We start from the raw sequence: 17,387 nt of genomic DNA, 5'->3' as shown, positions 1-17,387 counted from the left end.
TAATCCCATAAAAAATGGGGAGAAGAAATGAACAAACACTTTGATAAAAAAGAAATAGAAATGGCCAAAAGGCACATGAAAAAATGCTCCTCGTCACTAATCATCAGGGAGATGCAAATCAAAACAACAATGAGATACCACCTCACACTGCAGAGATTGGCACACATCACAAAGAATGAGAACAATCAGTGCTGGCAGGGATGTGGAGAGAAAGGAACTCTTATCCACTGCTGGTGGGAATGTCGTCTAGTCCAAACTCTATAGAAAGCGATATGGAGATTCCTCCAAAATCTGGAAATTGAGCTCCCATTCGACCCAGCTATCCCACTCCTAGGGAATATACCCTAAGAACACAAGAATACAATACAAAACCCCTTCCTCACACCTATATTTATTGCAGCACTATTCACAATAGCCAGGCTCTGGAAACAACCAAGATGCCCTTCAACAGACAAATGACTAAAGAAACTATGGTACATATACACAATGGAATATTATGCAGCCGTCAGGAAAGATGAAGTCATGAAATTTTCCTATACATGAATGTACATGGAATCTATTATGCTGAGTGAAATAAGTCAGAGGGAGAGAGAGATGCAGAATAGTCTCACTCATCTATGGGTTTTAAGAAAAATGAAAGTCATTTTTGTAACAATCCTCAGAGACAATGAGAGGAGGGCTGGAACACCAGTTCACTTCATGAAGCTCACCACAAAGAGTGGTGAATAAGCTATAGAAATAACTACACAGAGAAGTACCATAATCATGTGAATGAATGAGGGAACTGGAAAGCCTGTCTGGAGTACAGGTGGGGGTGGGGTGGGATGGAGGGAGATTTGGGACATTGGTGGTGGGGATGTTGCACTGGTGAAGGGGGGGGTTCTTTACTTGACTGAAACCTAATCACAATCATTTATGTAATCAAGATGTTTAAATAAAGGAAAAAAATTTAAAAAAAAGAAAAGATAAGGCCTCCCAATGCTTACCACAGGCTGTGTTTTTTACACTGATTGTATAGAAAGAGGAGGTACAGTAAAAAAAAAAAAAAAAAGAATGAACAGGTGTGGTTTTAGTTATTTTTCAACTTTCCTATATACTGAAGAAGAGACCAGCTGGCCTTAGCAACCCTCATTCTAAGTATGGAATAGACTTTGAGCTAAGACTGAGGTTGATTTTGTATGGCACTGGTGTGTGTGCTTGCGTGTGAGCACAGATGCAACTCTAGAGACTTGTTTTATATTCCCTGGCACATCAAAATGTCATCTCCAGAACACAATGAGCTAATTCTTCTAAGATCACTGGCCTAGACACATTTCACAGTAGTCAACATGTAAGCTGTGGTCCAGTTTCACAGCTTTACCACTAATCTTGAAAGAGATGCAAGCCACGACAAAGACACTTAAATTCACAGGTACACCACTATTCTGGCTGAAAACCCTGGAAGCACTCTTGGAATTGGGTGGGTAGAATGCCTGCCCTATAAAAGTCCTAGCAGTCACACCACAATCCATAGTCAGCAGTAATCAAACCATGTAAAAGACTCAACTTCACTGCTCTATGAGTAGTCTTTGCAAAGATACCAAGCCAAAGAAAAAGTTCGGGAACACCAACTTTCTTTTTTTTTATATATTTTTTATTTATTTTATTTTTATTATTTTTTTATTTAACCAACTTTATTACATACATAATTGTATTTGGGTTTCAGTCATGTAAAGAACACCACCCATCACCAGTGCAACATTCCCATCACCAATGTCCCAAATCTCCCTCCTCCCCACCCTACCCCCGCCTGTACTCTAGACAGGCTTTCTATTTCCCTCATACTTTCTCATTATTAAGACAGTTCAAAACATAGTTATTTCTCTAACTAAACTCATCCCTGTTTGTGGTGAGCTTCAAGAGGTGAGCTGTAACTTCCAGCTCTTTTCTCTTTTGTGTCTGGAAATTATTATTGCAAGAATGTCTTTCATTTTTCTTAAAACCCATAGATGAGTGCGACCATTCTGCATTTTTCTCTCTCTCTCTCTCTCTCTCTCTCTCTCTCTCTCTCTCTCTCTCTCTCTCTCTCTCTCTCTGACTTATTTTACTCAGCATAATAGATTCCATGTACATCCATGTATAGGGAAATTTCATGACTTTATCTCTCCTGACAGCTGCATAATATTCCATTGTTTATATGTACCATAGTTTCTTTAGCCATTCATCTGTTGAAGGGTATTTTGGCTGTTTCCAGAGTCTTGCTATGGTAAATAGTGCTGCAATGAATATAAGTGTAAGGAAGGGATTTTTGTGTTGTATTTTTGTGTTCCTAGGGTATATTCCTAGGAGTGGTATAGCTGGGTCATATGGGAGCTCGATTTCCAGTGTTTGGAGGAAACTCCATATTGCTTTCCATAAAGGTTGAACTAGACGGCATTCCCACCAGCAGTGGATAAGAGTTCCTTTCTCTCCACATCCCTGCCAACACTGCTTGTTCTCATTTGATAAGGTCCAACACCCATTCTTGATCAAAACTCTCAGCAAGATGTAAATGGAAGGAACCTTTCTCAATATAGTTAAGGCCATCTACCACAAGCCAGAGGCAAATATTGTCCTCAATGGAGAAAAACTGAAAGCCTTTCTTCTAAATTCTGGCACAAGACAAGGCTGTCCTCTCTCACCACTCCTAGTCAACATAGCACTGGAAGTACTTGCTATAGCGATTAGGCAAGAAAAAGACATCAAGGAAATCCAGATAGGAAAGGAAGAAGTCAAGCTCTCACTGTTTGCAGATGACATGATACTCTACTTAGAAAACCCTAAAGTCTCTACGAAAAAGCTTCTAGAAACAATAGACTCATATAGCAAAGTAGCAGGCTACATAATTAACATACAAAAATCAATGGCCTTTCTATACACCAATAGTAATAAGGAAGAAATGGACATTAAAAAAACAACCCCATTCACAATAGTGCCACACAAACTCAAATATCTTGGAATCAACTTGACTAAAAATGTGAAGAACCTATACAAAGAAAACTATAAAACTCTGCTCCAAGAAATAAGAGAAGACACACGGAAATGGAAGCACATACCCTGCTCATGGATTGGCAGGATTAACATAATTAAAATGGCAATGCTCCCCAAAGCATTGTACAGATTTAATGCCATCCCTCTAAAGATACTCGTGACATTCTTCAAAGAAGTGGATCAGGCACTTTTGAAATTCATTTGGAACAGAAAGCATCCTAGAATAGCTAAAGCAATCATTGGGAAAAAGAATATGGGAAGAATTACTTTCCCCAACTTTAAACTGTACTACAAAGGAATAGTTATCAAAACAGCATGGTATTGGAATAAAGACAGGCCCTCAGATCAGTGGAATAGGCTTGAATACTCAGAGAATGTTCTCCAGATATACAATCACCTAATTTTTGATAAAGGAGCAAGAAATCCTAAATGGAGCAAAGAAAGCCTCTTCAACAATTGGTGTTGGCACAACTGGGTAGCCACTTGCAAAATATTGAAGTTAGACCCCCAGCTAACATCATGTACAAAGGTTAAATCCCAATGGATGAAAGACCTCGATATCAGACCCGGGAACACCAACTTTCAAAGTAAGAACTCTAGTGTCTTCTTGGAATAGAGATGGGCAGCCTCCTATGCCTGTACTACCAAAATCCCCAGCAGCTACCCCCATGCCTATAGCTGCCAACAGGGAAGCAATGACCCAGCTTTACAGCTTTACCGTAAATCTCAGAAGAGATGCAAGCCAAATCACCAAAACTTATCAGCCCAGTTCTATGGATCCTGGAGTTCCCAGTGTGTGCAGCTGCATACATGGCCAAGTGACATTTCTTAATTCCACAATCCTGACAGCTCAGTAGAAGCATACTGAGTTAGATGGGAAAGTAGTACAGAAGCTACCTAAACTTAAAAAGCAAAATCCATATCACAGAAGGCTCGACTAGCACAAAACAGTTTAGTAAACCTGCTTAGACTATGACTTGGTGACCCCACTGTAAAATATAATAATTTTCACAAATTTCCTTTTACTCAAGTATTTCTCAGTAATTTCACTAACCATTTCCTTGTAACAAACAATGTGATAAAAATTATTTTGTGCCTGTTAAAAGGGTAGGCTTGGCAAGGGATATGAAACTGGGGATGATAGTGAAGGGAAGACCACATTGGTGGTAGGATTGGTGTTGGGACACTGAATGCTTGAAACAACTGTATTATTAACAGAAAGAAATAAAAGATAGAAAAAGAAACATTTCTGGCTATGAACACAAAACTCCTTTACTTCTAGTAGTATATCCAGGGCCCTGACTGGTCCTTGGATGTAACCTGTCATTGCTTTCATGTGTGTCGTTTCAATCTGTTTTCTAAACTACAGGATGCTTGGCCACTTAGAAGTTCTGCATTCAAGTGAGAAGACAAGAAATCCCCAGGCAATGTATCCCTCAGTTCCCAGCTAGAATTGACAAAGATGAACATCTTCTCATTTCTTTCTCACGCTCAATGACTGCTACCATGCCAGTTAATTTGGGTGACTTTTCCAGGGTGACTGCCTTCAAGAATGAAATCCGATGAGGCATTGGACGTCATGCAGCTTGTTTAACCACTCTCCATTCCTCTCAAATCAATGAGACACAAAACGGAAATGAAGTCAAGTGTAGCTCCATTAGTTATCCCAGCAGGAGTTGGAGGGGACAGGGGGGTTCATTCTACAAACCGAGTCTGGTGGAGCTGATCTAGAGGAAAGATTCATATCTGAGAAAACCATGATGTGGGTGGCTAAGCATGGGTGAAGTCACAATTTGGGACTTAAGCCAGCTCTTCTGTTCATTCACCCAACTAGTCTTTGCCTCAACTTTGCTAGTTACTAGAATATCAGTTCTGCTGGGTGGGTCATTCTTCCTGTCCTCTGGGGACCTAGTGGGGAAATATGGCTCAGTCATAGGCCAAGAAGCCTTTCTTTTTTTTTTTTTTTTTTTTTTTTTTTTTTTTTTTTAATAGTAAGAGAAAAGTTTTATTTATTCATAAATTTATGTTTTTTATTCTTTCTCTTTTTTAACATTTTATTTAAACACCTTGATTACAAACATGATTTGGTTGGGTTTCAGTCATGTAAAGAACACCCCCCATCACCAGTGCAACATTCCCAACACCAGTGTCCCGAATCTCCCTCCTCCCCACTCCACCCCTGCCTGTACTATAGACAGGCTTTCTATTTCCCTCATACATTCACATTATTAGAATAGTTCACGATGTAGTTATTTCTCTAACCAACTCATCACTCTTTGTGGTGAGGTTCATGAAGTGGGCTGTAACTTCCAGCCCTCCTCTCTTTTGTCTCTGAAAATTATTATTGCAAAAATGTTTTTCATTTTTCTTAAAACCCATAGATGAGTGAGATCATTCTGCATCTCTCTCTCTCTCTCTCTCTCTCTCTCTCTCTCTCTCTCTCTCTCTCTCTCTCTCTCTCTCTCTCTTTCTCTCTAAGACTTATTTCACTCAGCATAATATATTTCATGTGCATCCATGCATAGGAAAATTTCATGACTTCATCTCTCCTGAGGGCTGCATAATATTCCATTATGTATATATACTACAGTTTCTTTAGCCATTCATCTGTTGAAGGGCATCTTGGTTGTTTCCAGATTTTTGCTATGGTAAAAAGTGCTTCAAAGAATATAGGTGTAAGGAAGGGATTTTTGTATTGTATTTTTGTGTTCCTAGGAGATATTCCTAGGAGTGGTATAGCTGGATCTTATGGGAGCTCAATTTCCAGGTTTTGGAAGAATCTCCATATCGCTTTCCATAAAGGTTGAACTAGACGGCATTCCCACCAGCAATGGATAAGAATTCCTTTCTCTCCACATCCCCAACACTGCTTGTTCTCATTCTTTGTGATGTGTGCCAATCTCTGTGGTGTGAGGTGGTACCTCATAGTTGTTTTGATTTGCATCTCCCTGATGATTAGTGGTGTGGAGCATTTTTTCATGTGCCTTTTGGCCATTTGTATTTCTTCTTTGTCAAAGTGTCTGTCCATTTCTTCTCCCCATTTTTTAATGATATTAGATGTTTGTTTTTTTTCCTTGTAAAGCTCTGTCAGTGCCTTGCATATTTTGGAGATTAGCCCTTTATCTGATGGGTATTGGGTGAATATGTTCTCCCATTCAGTGGGAGGCTCTTGTATCCTGGGCACTATTTCCTTTGAGGTGCAGAAGTTTCTCAGCTTAATATAGTCCCATTTGTTAATCTCTGCTTTCACTTGTTTGGAGAGTGCAGTTTCCTCCTTGAAGATGCATTTATATATTTATTCACTCATTAATTAATTTATTCATTTAATTTTGTTTGTGGCCCAAAATCTTGATTTAGTTATTAGACAAGCATTTCATGTGTAAGAAATACAAAGAAAAATAATACAAACTGCTCTTCTTTAGTGTAAATACACTAAGCTAAATAATATAAATCACACAATAAACTATTTTTACACAAGAAATAATACACAATGAATAATTACACAATATATAATATATACAATAAATATATACAAAATAAACAATCCAGCTATTTAAAAGCCTGTTTATTTTCATTGTTATTTGAAAATGAAATGTTTCAACACCAATTCCTTCACCAGTGTATACTTCCTTTCAACAATGTCCATAGTTTCCCTTGTTGTCAATGAGCCTACTTCTTTTTTTTTTTTTTTTTTTTTTTTTTTTTTTTTTTTTTTTTTTTTTTAATTTTTATTTTTATTTATGAGAACAAGGGTGCAAAGTAAGAGGACAAGGTAAAGTTACAGTGGAAGGACAATCACCCATAACATAATTCTCAGAAGTCCCCTTGCTGATATATTAACTTTGAAATTTCAGCCAAAGAACATTAAGATAAATAAGACAGAATCCATGTACAATTACTTTGTCCCTCAAGTCCCCAGATTGTAACACATTATAATATTTCTTAACAGTACACAAGGCAATCTAAAGCCATAAAACTTACGTAACTCCTTAAACATTACAGGCATAGTATTTTCTTACATTTCCATATACATGCATATTAGCTTAAGTTAACCTCAAATTTTAAGTGAGTTTTTTTAAGGATTAGAGTCAAAGGAGCACAGTAAGAATGGTGTTAGAGTGGCAATTGTTGTTTGCATAGGCCCACCAAAATATGAGGGACATGGAAAGAAATAACCTTGGCCTAAGTACAAAGAGACCAGACCCCTGAAGTTTCCTGGCACAAGACCAAGTCTAGGCTCCAAGCAAGCTAGATCGTCCAATCCAATACATTGTCTGTAGTGCCAGCACACTTTTATTTTTCACACAGTCTCTGTTGTTGGTATCATGTTTCTGTATTAAAGATCCTGGAATCTGCATATCTTACATTGAAGTCAGGACGTGGAGCATCCTCTCCTTTCACCTCACAATCAAAGGGCAACACAGGGAGCCCTGTCCTGTAAGCAGGTCGTTGTTGTTGTTAAGTCTTCTCAGTGTTAAGGGAAGTCTCTTTTGAGCAGGTCGAAGTCTGAGCAGTGTAGGTCTTCCGTGGTAGAGGATTGCTTCCAGGTGATGTTATAGACCAGCCTGGATGTTTCGTGGATGGCTTTCCTGGTTCAGGGGAGAATGGAATATGCCCTTTCTTCTGAGGTCTGTGCCAGGTCGTTATGTCAATGTTCAGGGTGTAAGGTCCCTTTGCACTACAAGGTTTGTGTGTTCCAATCTCTATTAGATAGGATCTTATTTGTATTTATACTATTTTCCCATTTTAATGTGCCTATGCAAATAAGAAGCAATGCCACATGGTGTTATTGGCGCATATGGGGGCCATAAGAACAATTACAATGATTCCATTAACATGATTCAATCATAAGCATTAAACTGGGGGACTCTTCCACCAAAATTCCTTGTTAAACAGCTCAAAAAGAGAAGATAAAAAGTGGTTAGAATCATCACTGTATAAGACAACATTTAGTAAGAATTATAGCTGTCAGAGAAAAAACACAAAATATTCTAAAGAAATACGTGTCCATTTTATGTATCTTGAAACAGTTTGGGGTTGTCACACACAATGCACAGCTTTGGACTGTGATTACGATTCTACACTACTGAAGTTAAAAAGAGTAAACTAGGTTAGTGATGTTTGAGAAGGGGTTAGAGAGTTAAGGAGTAAAAAAGAGCTTTGTAGGGGTGTGGGAAAGCGGAGAATAAAAAATAAACAATCTGTATACGGAAAACATAACATAAGAATAAGGAATATTCTGAATATATGAAATACATAAAGTACGCGCGGGGGCGTAAGCCCCCGCGCGGTTCTGTAGTTTTTGGATGCCTAGGAAGAAATCTCTCACCCCCTCCTCCCAGGGCCGGATTAACCAGGCGTGGCCCTGAAGACCCGCCCGGTGTGGGGGGAATCATGCTCTCCTGGACAAAGTGGTCAGCCCAGGGTCCTATGGCTAGCTGTCCTGCCCAGAGCCCCCATCATACCAGTCAAAAGCCCACGAAGTCCTGGCATGTGGAGTGCTCTGGTCCCAGCCGAGCCTCTGCAGTTGTTGGCTGCCCAGGGAGGAATTTCTCACCCCCTCCCCCCAGGGCCCGATTAACCAGGCGTGGCCCTGAAGACCCGCCTGATGTGGGGGAATCTTGTTCCCCTGGACTAAGTGGCCAGCCCAGGGGTCCTATGGCTAGCTGTCCTGCCCAGAGCCCCCAACATACCAGGCAAACACACCAAGAAATCCTGGCATTCGGAGTGTTCTGGGCCCAGCTGAGCCTCTGTAGTTTTTGGATGCCTAGGAAGAAATCTCTCACCCCCTCCTCCCAGGGCCGGATTAACCAGGCGTGGCCCTGAAGACCCGCCCGGTGTGGGGGGAATCATGCTCTCCTGGACAAAGTGGTCAGCCCAGGGTCCTATGGCTAGCTGTCCTGCCCAGAGCCCCCATCATACCAGTCAAAAGCCCACGAAGTCCTGGCATGTGGAGTGCTCTGGTCCCAGCCGAGCCTCTGCAGTTGTTGGCTGCCCAGGGAGGAATTTCTCACCCCCTCCCCCCAGGGCCCGATTAACCAGGCGTGGCCCTGAAGACCCGCCTGATGTGGGGGAATCTTGTTCCCCTGGACTAAGTGGCCAGCCCAGGGGTCCTATGGCTAGCTGTCCTGCCCAGAGCCCCCAACATACCAGGCAAACACACCAAGAAATCCTGGCATTCGGAGTGTTCTGGGCCCAGCTGAGCCTCTGTAGTTTTTGGATGCCTAGGAAGAAATCTCTCACCCCCTCCTCCCAGGGCCGGATTAACCAGGCGTGGCCCTGAAGACCCGCCCGGTGTGGGGGGAATCATGCTCTCCTGGACAAAGTGGTCAGCCCAGGGTCCTATGGCTAGCTGTCCTGCCCAGAGCCCCCATCATACCAGTCAAAAGCCCACGAAGTCCTGGCATGTGGAGTGCTCTGGTCCCAGCCGAGCCTCTGCAGTTGTTGGCTGCCCAGGGAGGAATTTCTCACCCCCTCCCCCCAGGGCCCGATTAACCAGGCGTGGCCCTGAAGACCCGCCTGATGTGGGGGAATCTTGTTCCCCTGGACTAAGTGGCCAGCCCAGGGGTCCTATGGCTAGCTGTCCTGCCCAGAGCCCCCAACATACCAGGCAAACACACCAAGAAATCCTGGCATTCGGAGTGTTCTGGGCCCAGCTGAGCCTCTGTAGTTTTTGGATGCCTAGGAAGAAATCTCTCACCCCCTCCTCCCAGGGCCGGATTAACCAGGCGTGGCCCTGAAGACCCGCCCGGTGTGGGGGGAATCATGCTCTCCTGGACAAAGTGGTCAGCCCAGGGTCCTATGGCTAGCTGTCCTGCCCAGAGCCCCCATCATACCAGTCAAAAGCCCACGAAGTCCTGGCATGTGGAGTGCTCTGGTCCCAGCCGAGCCTCTGCAGTTGTTGGCTGCCCAGGGAGGAATTTCTCACCCCCTCCCCCCAGGGCCCGATTAACCAGGCGTGGCCCTGAAGACCCGCCTGATGTGGGGGAATCTTGTTCCCCTGGACTAAGTGGCCAGCCCAGGGGTCCTATGGCTAGCTGTCCTGCCCAGAGCCCCCAACATACCAGGCAAACACACCAAGAAATCCTGGCATTCGGAGTGTTCTGGGCCCAGCTGAGCCTCTGTAGTTTTTGGATGCCTAGGAAGAAATCTCTCACCCCCTCCTCCCAGGGCCGGATTAACCAGGCGTGGCCCTGAAGACCCGCCCGGTGTGGGGGGAATCATGCTCTCCTGGACAAAGTGGTCAGCCCAGGGTCCTATGGCTAGCTGTCCTGCCCAGAGCCCCCAACATACCAGTCAAAAGCCCACGAAGTCCTGGCATGTGGAGTGCTCTGGTCCCAGCCGAGCCTCTGCAGTTGTTGGCTGCCCAGGGAGGAATTTCTCACCCCCTCCCCCCAGGGCCCGATTAACCAGGCGTGGCCCTGAAGACCCGCCTGATGTGGGGGAATCTTGTTCCCCTGGACTAAGTGGCCAGCCCAGGGGTCCTATGGCTAGCTGTCCTGCCCAGAGCCCCCAACATACCAGGCAAACACACCAAGAAATCCTGGCATTCGGAGTGTTCTGGGCCCAGCTGAGCCTCTGTAGTTTTTGGATGCCTAGGAAGAAATCTCTCACCCCCTCCTCCCAGGGCCGGATTAACCAGGCGTGGCCCTGAAGACCCGCCCGGTGTGGGGGGAATCATGCTCTCCTGGACAAAGTGGTCAGCCCAGGGTCCTATGGCTAGCTGTCCTGCCCAGAGCCCCCATCATACCAGTCAAAAGCCCACGAAGTCCTGGCATGTGGAGTGCTCTGGTCCCAGCCGAGCCTCTGCAGTTGTTGGCTGCCCAGGGAGGAATTTCTCACCCCCTCCCCCCAGGGCCCGATTAACCAGGCGTGGCCCTGAAGACCCGCCTGATGTGGGGGAATCTTGTTCCCCTGGACTAAGTGGCCAGCCCAGGGGTCCTATGGCTAGCTGTCCTGCCCAGAGCCCCCAACATACCAGGCAAACACACCAAGAAATCCTGGCATTCGGAGTGTTCTGGGCCCAGCTGAGCCTCTGTAGTTTTTGGATGCCTAGGAAGAAATCTCTCACCCCCTCCTCCCAGGGCCAGATTAACCAGGCGTGGCCCTGAAGACCCGCCCGGTGTGGGGGGAATCATGCTCTCCTGGACAAAGTGGTCAGCCCAGGGTCCTATGGCTAGCTGTCCTGGCCAGAGCCCCCATCATACCAGTCAAAAGCCCACGAAGTCCTGGCATGTGGAGTGCTCTGGTCCCAGCCGAGCCTCTGCAGTTGTTGGCTGCCCAGGGAGGAATTTCTCACCCCCTCCCCCCAGGGCCCGATTAACCAGGCGTGGCCCTGAAGACCCGCCTGATGTGGGGGAATCTTGTTCCCCTGGACTAAGTGGCCAGCCCAGGGGTCCTATGGCTAGCTGTCCTGCCCAGAGCCCCCAACATACCAGGCAAACACACCAAGAAATCCTGGCATTCGGAGTGTTCTGGGCCCAGCTGAGCCTCTGTAGTTTTTTCCAAGAAGCCTTTCTAATCTCACATTCTGACATTCTGAGGCCTTCCTAAGAGAAACTAGCTCAGTTCTTTTTCTGCAGATGCTTCCAATAGCCATCCCAGCCAAAACAACTGCAGCTTCCCCCAAACTTTTGTCCCCAAGATATTAAGAGGAACACAATGACAAGGACAACTTTGGAACAGGATTCAGGTGTGCTAACTGCAAACAGCTATGAGGGAGAGCTTTAAGAAACACACAGTGGAATGTGGGAAGAGAAAGAGGAGGCTAGTTTTCTGGGGAGGTGGTGACAACCCAGCAGGGAGGAGTGCAGAGTAAAGGGAGGCATGTTATCCCTCAGGAGTGATAATATGTGCCCTCATTCCCATGCACAAACTCACCAACATGGATGCTTTATTCTCTTCCCACTTGTTAGGTTATACCTTATTTTGTCCCAAACAAAGACCATCCCTGGTTTCTTTGTATCTGTTGGTTTATAACTTGGTTTTACCCAAAACAAAGGTGATCTTTGATAGAATAGCCTGAGCTTACTGACCCCCCCTGGGGGTGGTCTATGTATTCCATAAAATGGCAGTGCTAGCAAGTAGCTCAGGGGAGATACGAGGTAGAAGACTGACTGCCAGGCTGTTATACATGTTTCACCCTCAGCCTGGTTTGGATTATTTTTTGCATGACCCCACTTTAGACTCATTCACCTGACGTTGGAGATATTGAGTGTGTGGTGATTTTACACCCACTGTTGCTCCCGAAGCTTTGCAGCCTTAGGAACAAGAGAGATAGGACAGCAGGTAGTGTGCTTGCCATGCGAGTCATGGATGTTCAGAATCACCTGCAAGTCTGTAAATTGGGTCTCAGAGAAGGCTAAGTTCCCTCTCAGCAAAGCTGCTTGTACTTCTGGGGGCTGTAAAGCACTCTAGAGAACAGTCCAGAATGTTCCAGAATGTGATAGCCTCTCTGTTTTCCCCCTTCCCTGCCAGCTCTTGTGAAACAATTTGGGAGATAAGACTCAGAGCTAGATAGTACAATGGGGATGGTGCTTGCTTTTCATGCTGCTGACCTGAGTTCTATCTTGGCACTCAATATGGTCCCCTGAGCCCTACTAGGAGTGATCTCTGAGCATTGAAAGCAGAACCAGGAGTAACCCCTGAGCATTGCCGGGTAAGGCCCCAAAACATAAAAGCAAAAAATAAAAGCAAAATATCCCCCTGAGTTCCATCCTGGCACCTATAAGGTCCCCTGATCCCTATCAGGAGTGATTCCTGAGCACTGATTGCAGAACCAGGAATAACCCCATGAGCATTGCTGGGTTTGGCCCCAAAACAAAAAAAGAAAAAACAAAACAAAACAAAACAAAAAACAAAAAACACAACAAAACAAAAAAAATCCCCCCTGAACTGAGCAGCCTCTTAGGAATAAAACATAGAAACATCCAATTTGATAATATCATATTGGAGGACAGTGTACATAAAGCCTGACTGTGCTCAAAGGGGCACTACTGGGCCTGTCTGGGAACAAATAGCGATGCACAAAGGACACTTCAAGATTGCCCACCTTCCCCTAAGATGAGTCAGGTTTAAATTTCATAGAGCACCATGGTCAAGAGATCAGGCACTGGCTAGGGTGGTGGTGGAAGAAGACCAAAAAATTCTAGCACTCGGGACCCTCCCAAGCCACCTTGTTATGCCAGGAAGAAAGTCAGAGGTGGCCCCTGACAAGTGGAGAGAAAACAGGACAGTGTTTCCAAGGCAGCCTCAGCAGAGACTTCCTGCCTGGGAAATTGGGGTACTCAGTGGAGAAGGGGGCAGAACAAGATTCCAAGGGGCTGAGAGCAGGGTTTGTGCTGAGAAGCTGCAGAGTTGGGTTGTATTGAAAGGATTTTGTGAGCCATAGTTGGGATTAGGAGGCTAAGAGCGAAGGCAGCTTCTGGGGCCAGAACACTATTGCAGTGAGTTGCTTTGCATATGGCCAACATGGGTTCAATCCCTGTATCCTATATGGTTGTTTGAGCACTGTTAGGAGTGATTTCTGAGTGCAGAGCCAGGAGTGAGCACGGATGGGTGTGCTTCCCTCTTAAAAATAAACAGCAGGGCAGCTGATGACCTACACTCACAATTCAAGGAGACCCATAGATGTGACTGATTGTTTTGGGATCACACCCAGTGTTTCTCAGGGTTTACACCTGGCAATACACTTAAGGATCATTCTTAGAGTGGTTCAGAGGACCCTACAGGGTGCTGGGGATTGAACCTGGATTGGCCATGTGCAAAGAAAGTGCTTTCCCCACTGGAAACCATTCCCAATGGATGGGTTTTGTTCTGTGTGTCTCTCTGCTGTTTTTACTTCAAATCAAAGACAATCGTTTATCAGAGAAATATAAGATAAAAAGGTCTATTTTGATACCATCTTATGTGGAATGGAAAGATAATTAAGGACAATGGACAATGGTCGAGTCAGATACTTTTCTTGATAAGTGGATAAGTAAACAATGTATTTCCTTCACAGGTAATTCCGAATTAAGTTTCCCTCACCCTATTGCTATTTGGGGGGCACACCCAGCAGCTCTCAAGGGTAACTCTTGGCTTTGCACTAAGGAATCACTCTTGGCAGGCTTGGAGGACCATATTGGATGCTGAGGATTGAACCAGGGAGGCTGCATGCAAGGCAAAGTCCCTCCCAGCTGTGTTATCATTTCAGCCTCCCCCATTGATATTTTTGTTTGTTTTTATTTGTTTTGTTTTTTTCGGTCACACCCGATAGTGCTCAAGGGTTACTTCTGGCTCCATGCTCAGATATCGCTCCTGGAAGGCACGGGGGACCATATGGGATGCCGGGATTTGAACCAATGACCTTCTGCATGAAAGGCAAACCCCTTACCTCCATGCTATCGCTCCGGCCCCCTTTTCCATTGATATTTTTTAAGCTTCCAATCAAGGATCTCTTGGGGGTAGAAATTCAAATTCAGATTCTGCTACTACCTAACAGATGAACCAAGTGCCAACTTTTCTTAAACTCTTCAAACACTACTTGATGCCTCTCTCTGACTTATTCTATACCACGGGATCTCGCTATAGGATATTTCACCTAATACATCTCTCTCTGATCCAGGCTTTTTTCAGGGATAAGAGACACACCCAGCAATGCTCAAGGCTTACTCCTGGCTCTGTACTCAGGGATCACTCCTGGTGGGACTAAGGGGACCGACAACCATACAGGATCCCGAAGATTGAATTTGGGTTGGCTGCATGCAAGGCCAGTGCTTTACCCAATGTACTATCTCTCTGGCCACTAATACAGGCTATTAAACTCTACCTTTGTTTCAGAGGCCACCTATGCCGAGCCCTGAACACATGAAAACATTAGATATAAATGGGGCTGGGGAAATGGGCCCAGGGAGGGGTAAATGTTAGTTAGAAATGGGGCAGAGGGGGTGGCCTCATGTTTGTGGTCCCTCCAGATAAAGGCTCTTACTATTTGGGCTGTCCCATAAAAGAAAAAACAAATGGAAAAAGGGAAACCCAAGATATTTGCTATCTGGTAAACAGCACTAGAGGGAAATAACTGATTCAAATGAGTGACAGAAGTCAATTTAACACAAGGTAAAATTAGTACTCCAAACCAGCAATTAGTAATCGGGACCAGAGGGGCCACTTGTGAAACCTCAGGATAGTCCAGGGGGTGCAGGTAGAAACTACATCAATGGGGATCATGGTGTAAAAATAGGAGGACAGCTGGTATAATTGTGGGGTTTAGAAAGAAAACAAGATGGGAAGGGACCACATGCAGGAAAAGGATGTGGCCCCTATTCTTGTGATTCTTTAATCTGTGAATATTTTAGAATACTATGGGAGTCCATAGACCCCTGCCAAGTTGAGAAATGCTGCTCTAAACTTCAGCTAGAAACACTGCTTGATGATCTAAGATTGTTGCAAGCAGGAAACACAAAGCAGTGTTTGTATCAGGAATTTTTCAAATGCTTGAGACCCACAGTCTCTGTCCACAGCATCTAGGGAGGGGAGCCACATTACTGTGCCACCAACTTCCTCCTCTCAACTCCTGCCAGAATCCAATTTCACTGAAGGCAATAGAGGGAGTTGGACAATACTCTGGGGCCAGAAGTGCCAAAACCAGATGGGCTGAGTTTCAGTTAAATCAGATGATCTGTCGTTGCCAAGCAGATTTGTTCTTTGTTAATACTTAAACCTAATCCTGAAGCCCCTGCCCAGTACCCACCCCTGAGCAGGCACCCACAAAAGGCACATTATTGGCAATTCAGCCATTGTCCTGAGTAGCATGGACTGCATTGGGATAAAATTACCCACCTCATCAAGCTGCTGAGTTTCATTAATTAGCCTCATTGGTACTCAAGAAAAAAAACGATGCTCTGGGGAGACTTTCCAATCATTCTGCTTGTAGGTGGATGAAGATCAATCCCTTTTGCAGAGCAAAGGCACCTTACCAGTGACTTCCACCCCAATTCCCCAAGAAGGACTAAAGAAATAAAACCAGCTGTGGCTGCCCCCAAAAGCCCGCTTACACTCCAAGTTTCATCATGATGACATTGGTAAGACAAGGCAGTCCTTGATACAATAGGGGAAGAGAAGGCTTTAGATAATAGTTTATGCCAGGGCATCCTCCAGCTCCTTCCCAAGTCTGAGGCATTGAAAAAGCATTTCCAAGCCTGAAGGTATCACCCCCCCAAAAAAAAATACCCTAGACAATTCACAGTCCCCCTTGGTGAATAAAAGTAGGGCAGGTCCTGGGGATGGACATGCCACGCAGAGAAAGGACCACTGACTTGCCTTTAGTCAAGGGGCTACATACACTTGCTCCTTCTGAAGGAGATAATGTTTTCCTTTTTTTTTTTTTTTTTTGTTTTTTTTTTTTGGGGGGGGCCCCACCCGTTTGATGCTCAGGGATTACTCCTGGCTAAGCGCTCAGAAATTGCCCCTGGTTTGGGGGGTCCATAGGGATGCCGGGAGATGGAACCACGGTCCTTCCTTGGCTAGCACTTGCAAGGCAGACACCTTACTTCTAGTGCCACCTCACCGGCTCCTAATGTTTTCCTTTTTAAGCTTTGACCCACTCCTAGGATCAAAAACACCTTTGATCCTCAGGAATCACTCATGGCAGTGCTCAGGACTCTATAGGATTCAGGCAATATTCAGGGGATCCTGGCGGTGCTCAGGGTCCTATAGGATGCTGAGGATCTAACTTGAGTTGGCAAGTGCTTTCTGTGCTGGACTTTGGTCCTGAAAGGGACATTTCTATGTCCTTCCTTCTGTGTTTGCAGTGATGCTCTGGGATAACTGGACAACTTAAAATCTATGGTAATATTTTTTACCATTGGATACTGCTTGAATCTGCTGCCTCCATGCCTGGTACAGCACTAGAAAGGGGTTCTCTGGGTAGGATCGAAGGAGGTTTGGGGGTAGGAAATCTTATCTGCTTGTAGGCCACAGCACTCACACAGGACTGAGCTGACACACCCTCACCCTACCCATGCAGCTGAGAGCAAAAGAAATGTCTCCCAGATACAGATGGTGTGTGTGTGTGTGTGTGTGTGTGTGTGTGTGTGTGTGTGTGTGTGTGTGTGTGTGTGCACGCCCATTTCCTCCCCCAGCAGAGACTTACGGGTCGGGACTGGATTTCTTTGGCGTAGAGAGGTTGTAAGAACTCGGAGTCTCCTTCCAGCCTTAAGCCTTTGTCTGTGATCCTCAGATTCCCCATTCCATCCTGAAACCGGCACAGAAAGAACAAGGGATGAGCCACTGCTTTGAAACTCCCCCAGCGGCGAACCCACAGTGTGAGTCCTGGTTCTGACAGGCTGGGATGAGGGAAACAGGAGTGGGCAGAGGGAACACTGCTTGCAGGAAAAGCT

The 17,387-nt window shown here is 45.1% G+C and overlaps 1 protein-coding gene and 1 pseudogene across 1 annotated transcript in view; one reads left to right on the top strand and one right to left on the bottom strand.

Moving 5' to 3' along the window:
* SGCD (sarcoglycan delta) overlaps window positions 1-17,387 on the bottom strand; it is a 129,811-nt gene that overhangs the window by 58,148 nt on the left and 54,276 nt on the right. Inside the window, exon 2 of the mRNA XM_049775763.1 lies at window positions 17,141-17,242. Within this exon, the coding sequence (XP_049631720.1) occupies window positions 17,141-17,242 (102 nt within the window). The remainder of the gene's footprint in view (window positions 1-17,140; window positions 17,243-17,387) is intronic.
* On the top strand, window positions 970-1,079 carry LOC126012659 (uncharacterized; annotated as a pseudogene).

The sequence above is a fragment of the Suncus etruscus genome, chromosome 6 (assembly GCF_024139225.1).
Source record: "Suncus etruscus isolate mSunEtr1 chromosome 6, mSunEtr1.pri.cur, whole genome shotgun sequence".
NCBI lineage: Eukaryota > Metazoa > Chordata > Mammalia > Eulipotyphla > Soricidae > Suncus > Suncus etruscus.
This window is presented reverse-complemented; position numbering and strand designations above follow the sequence as displayed.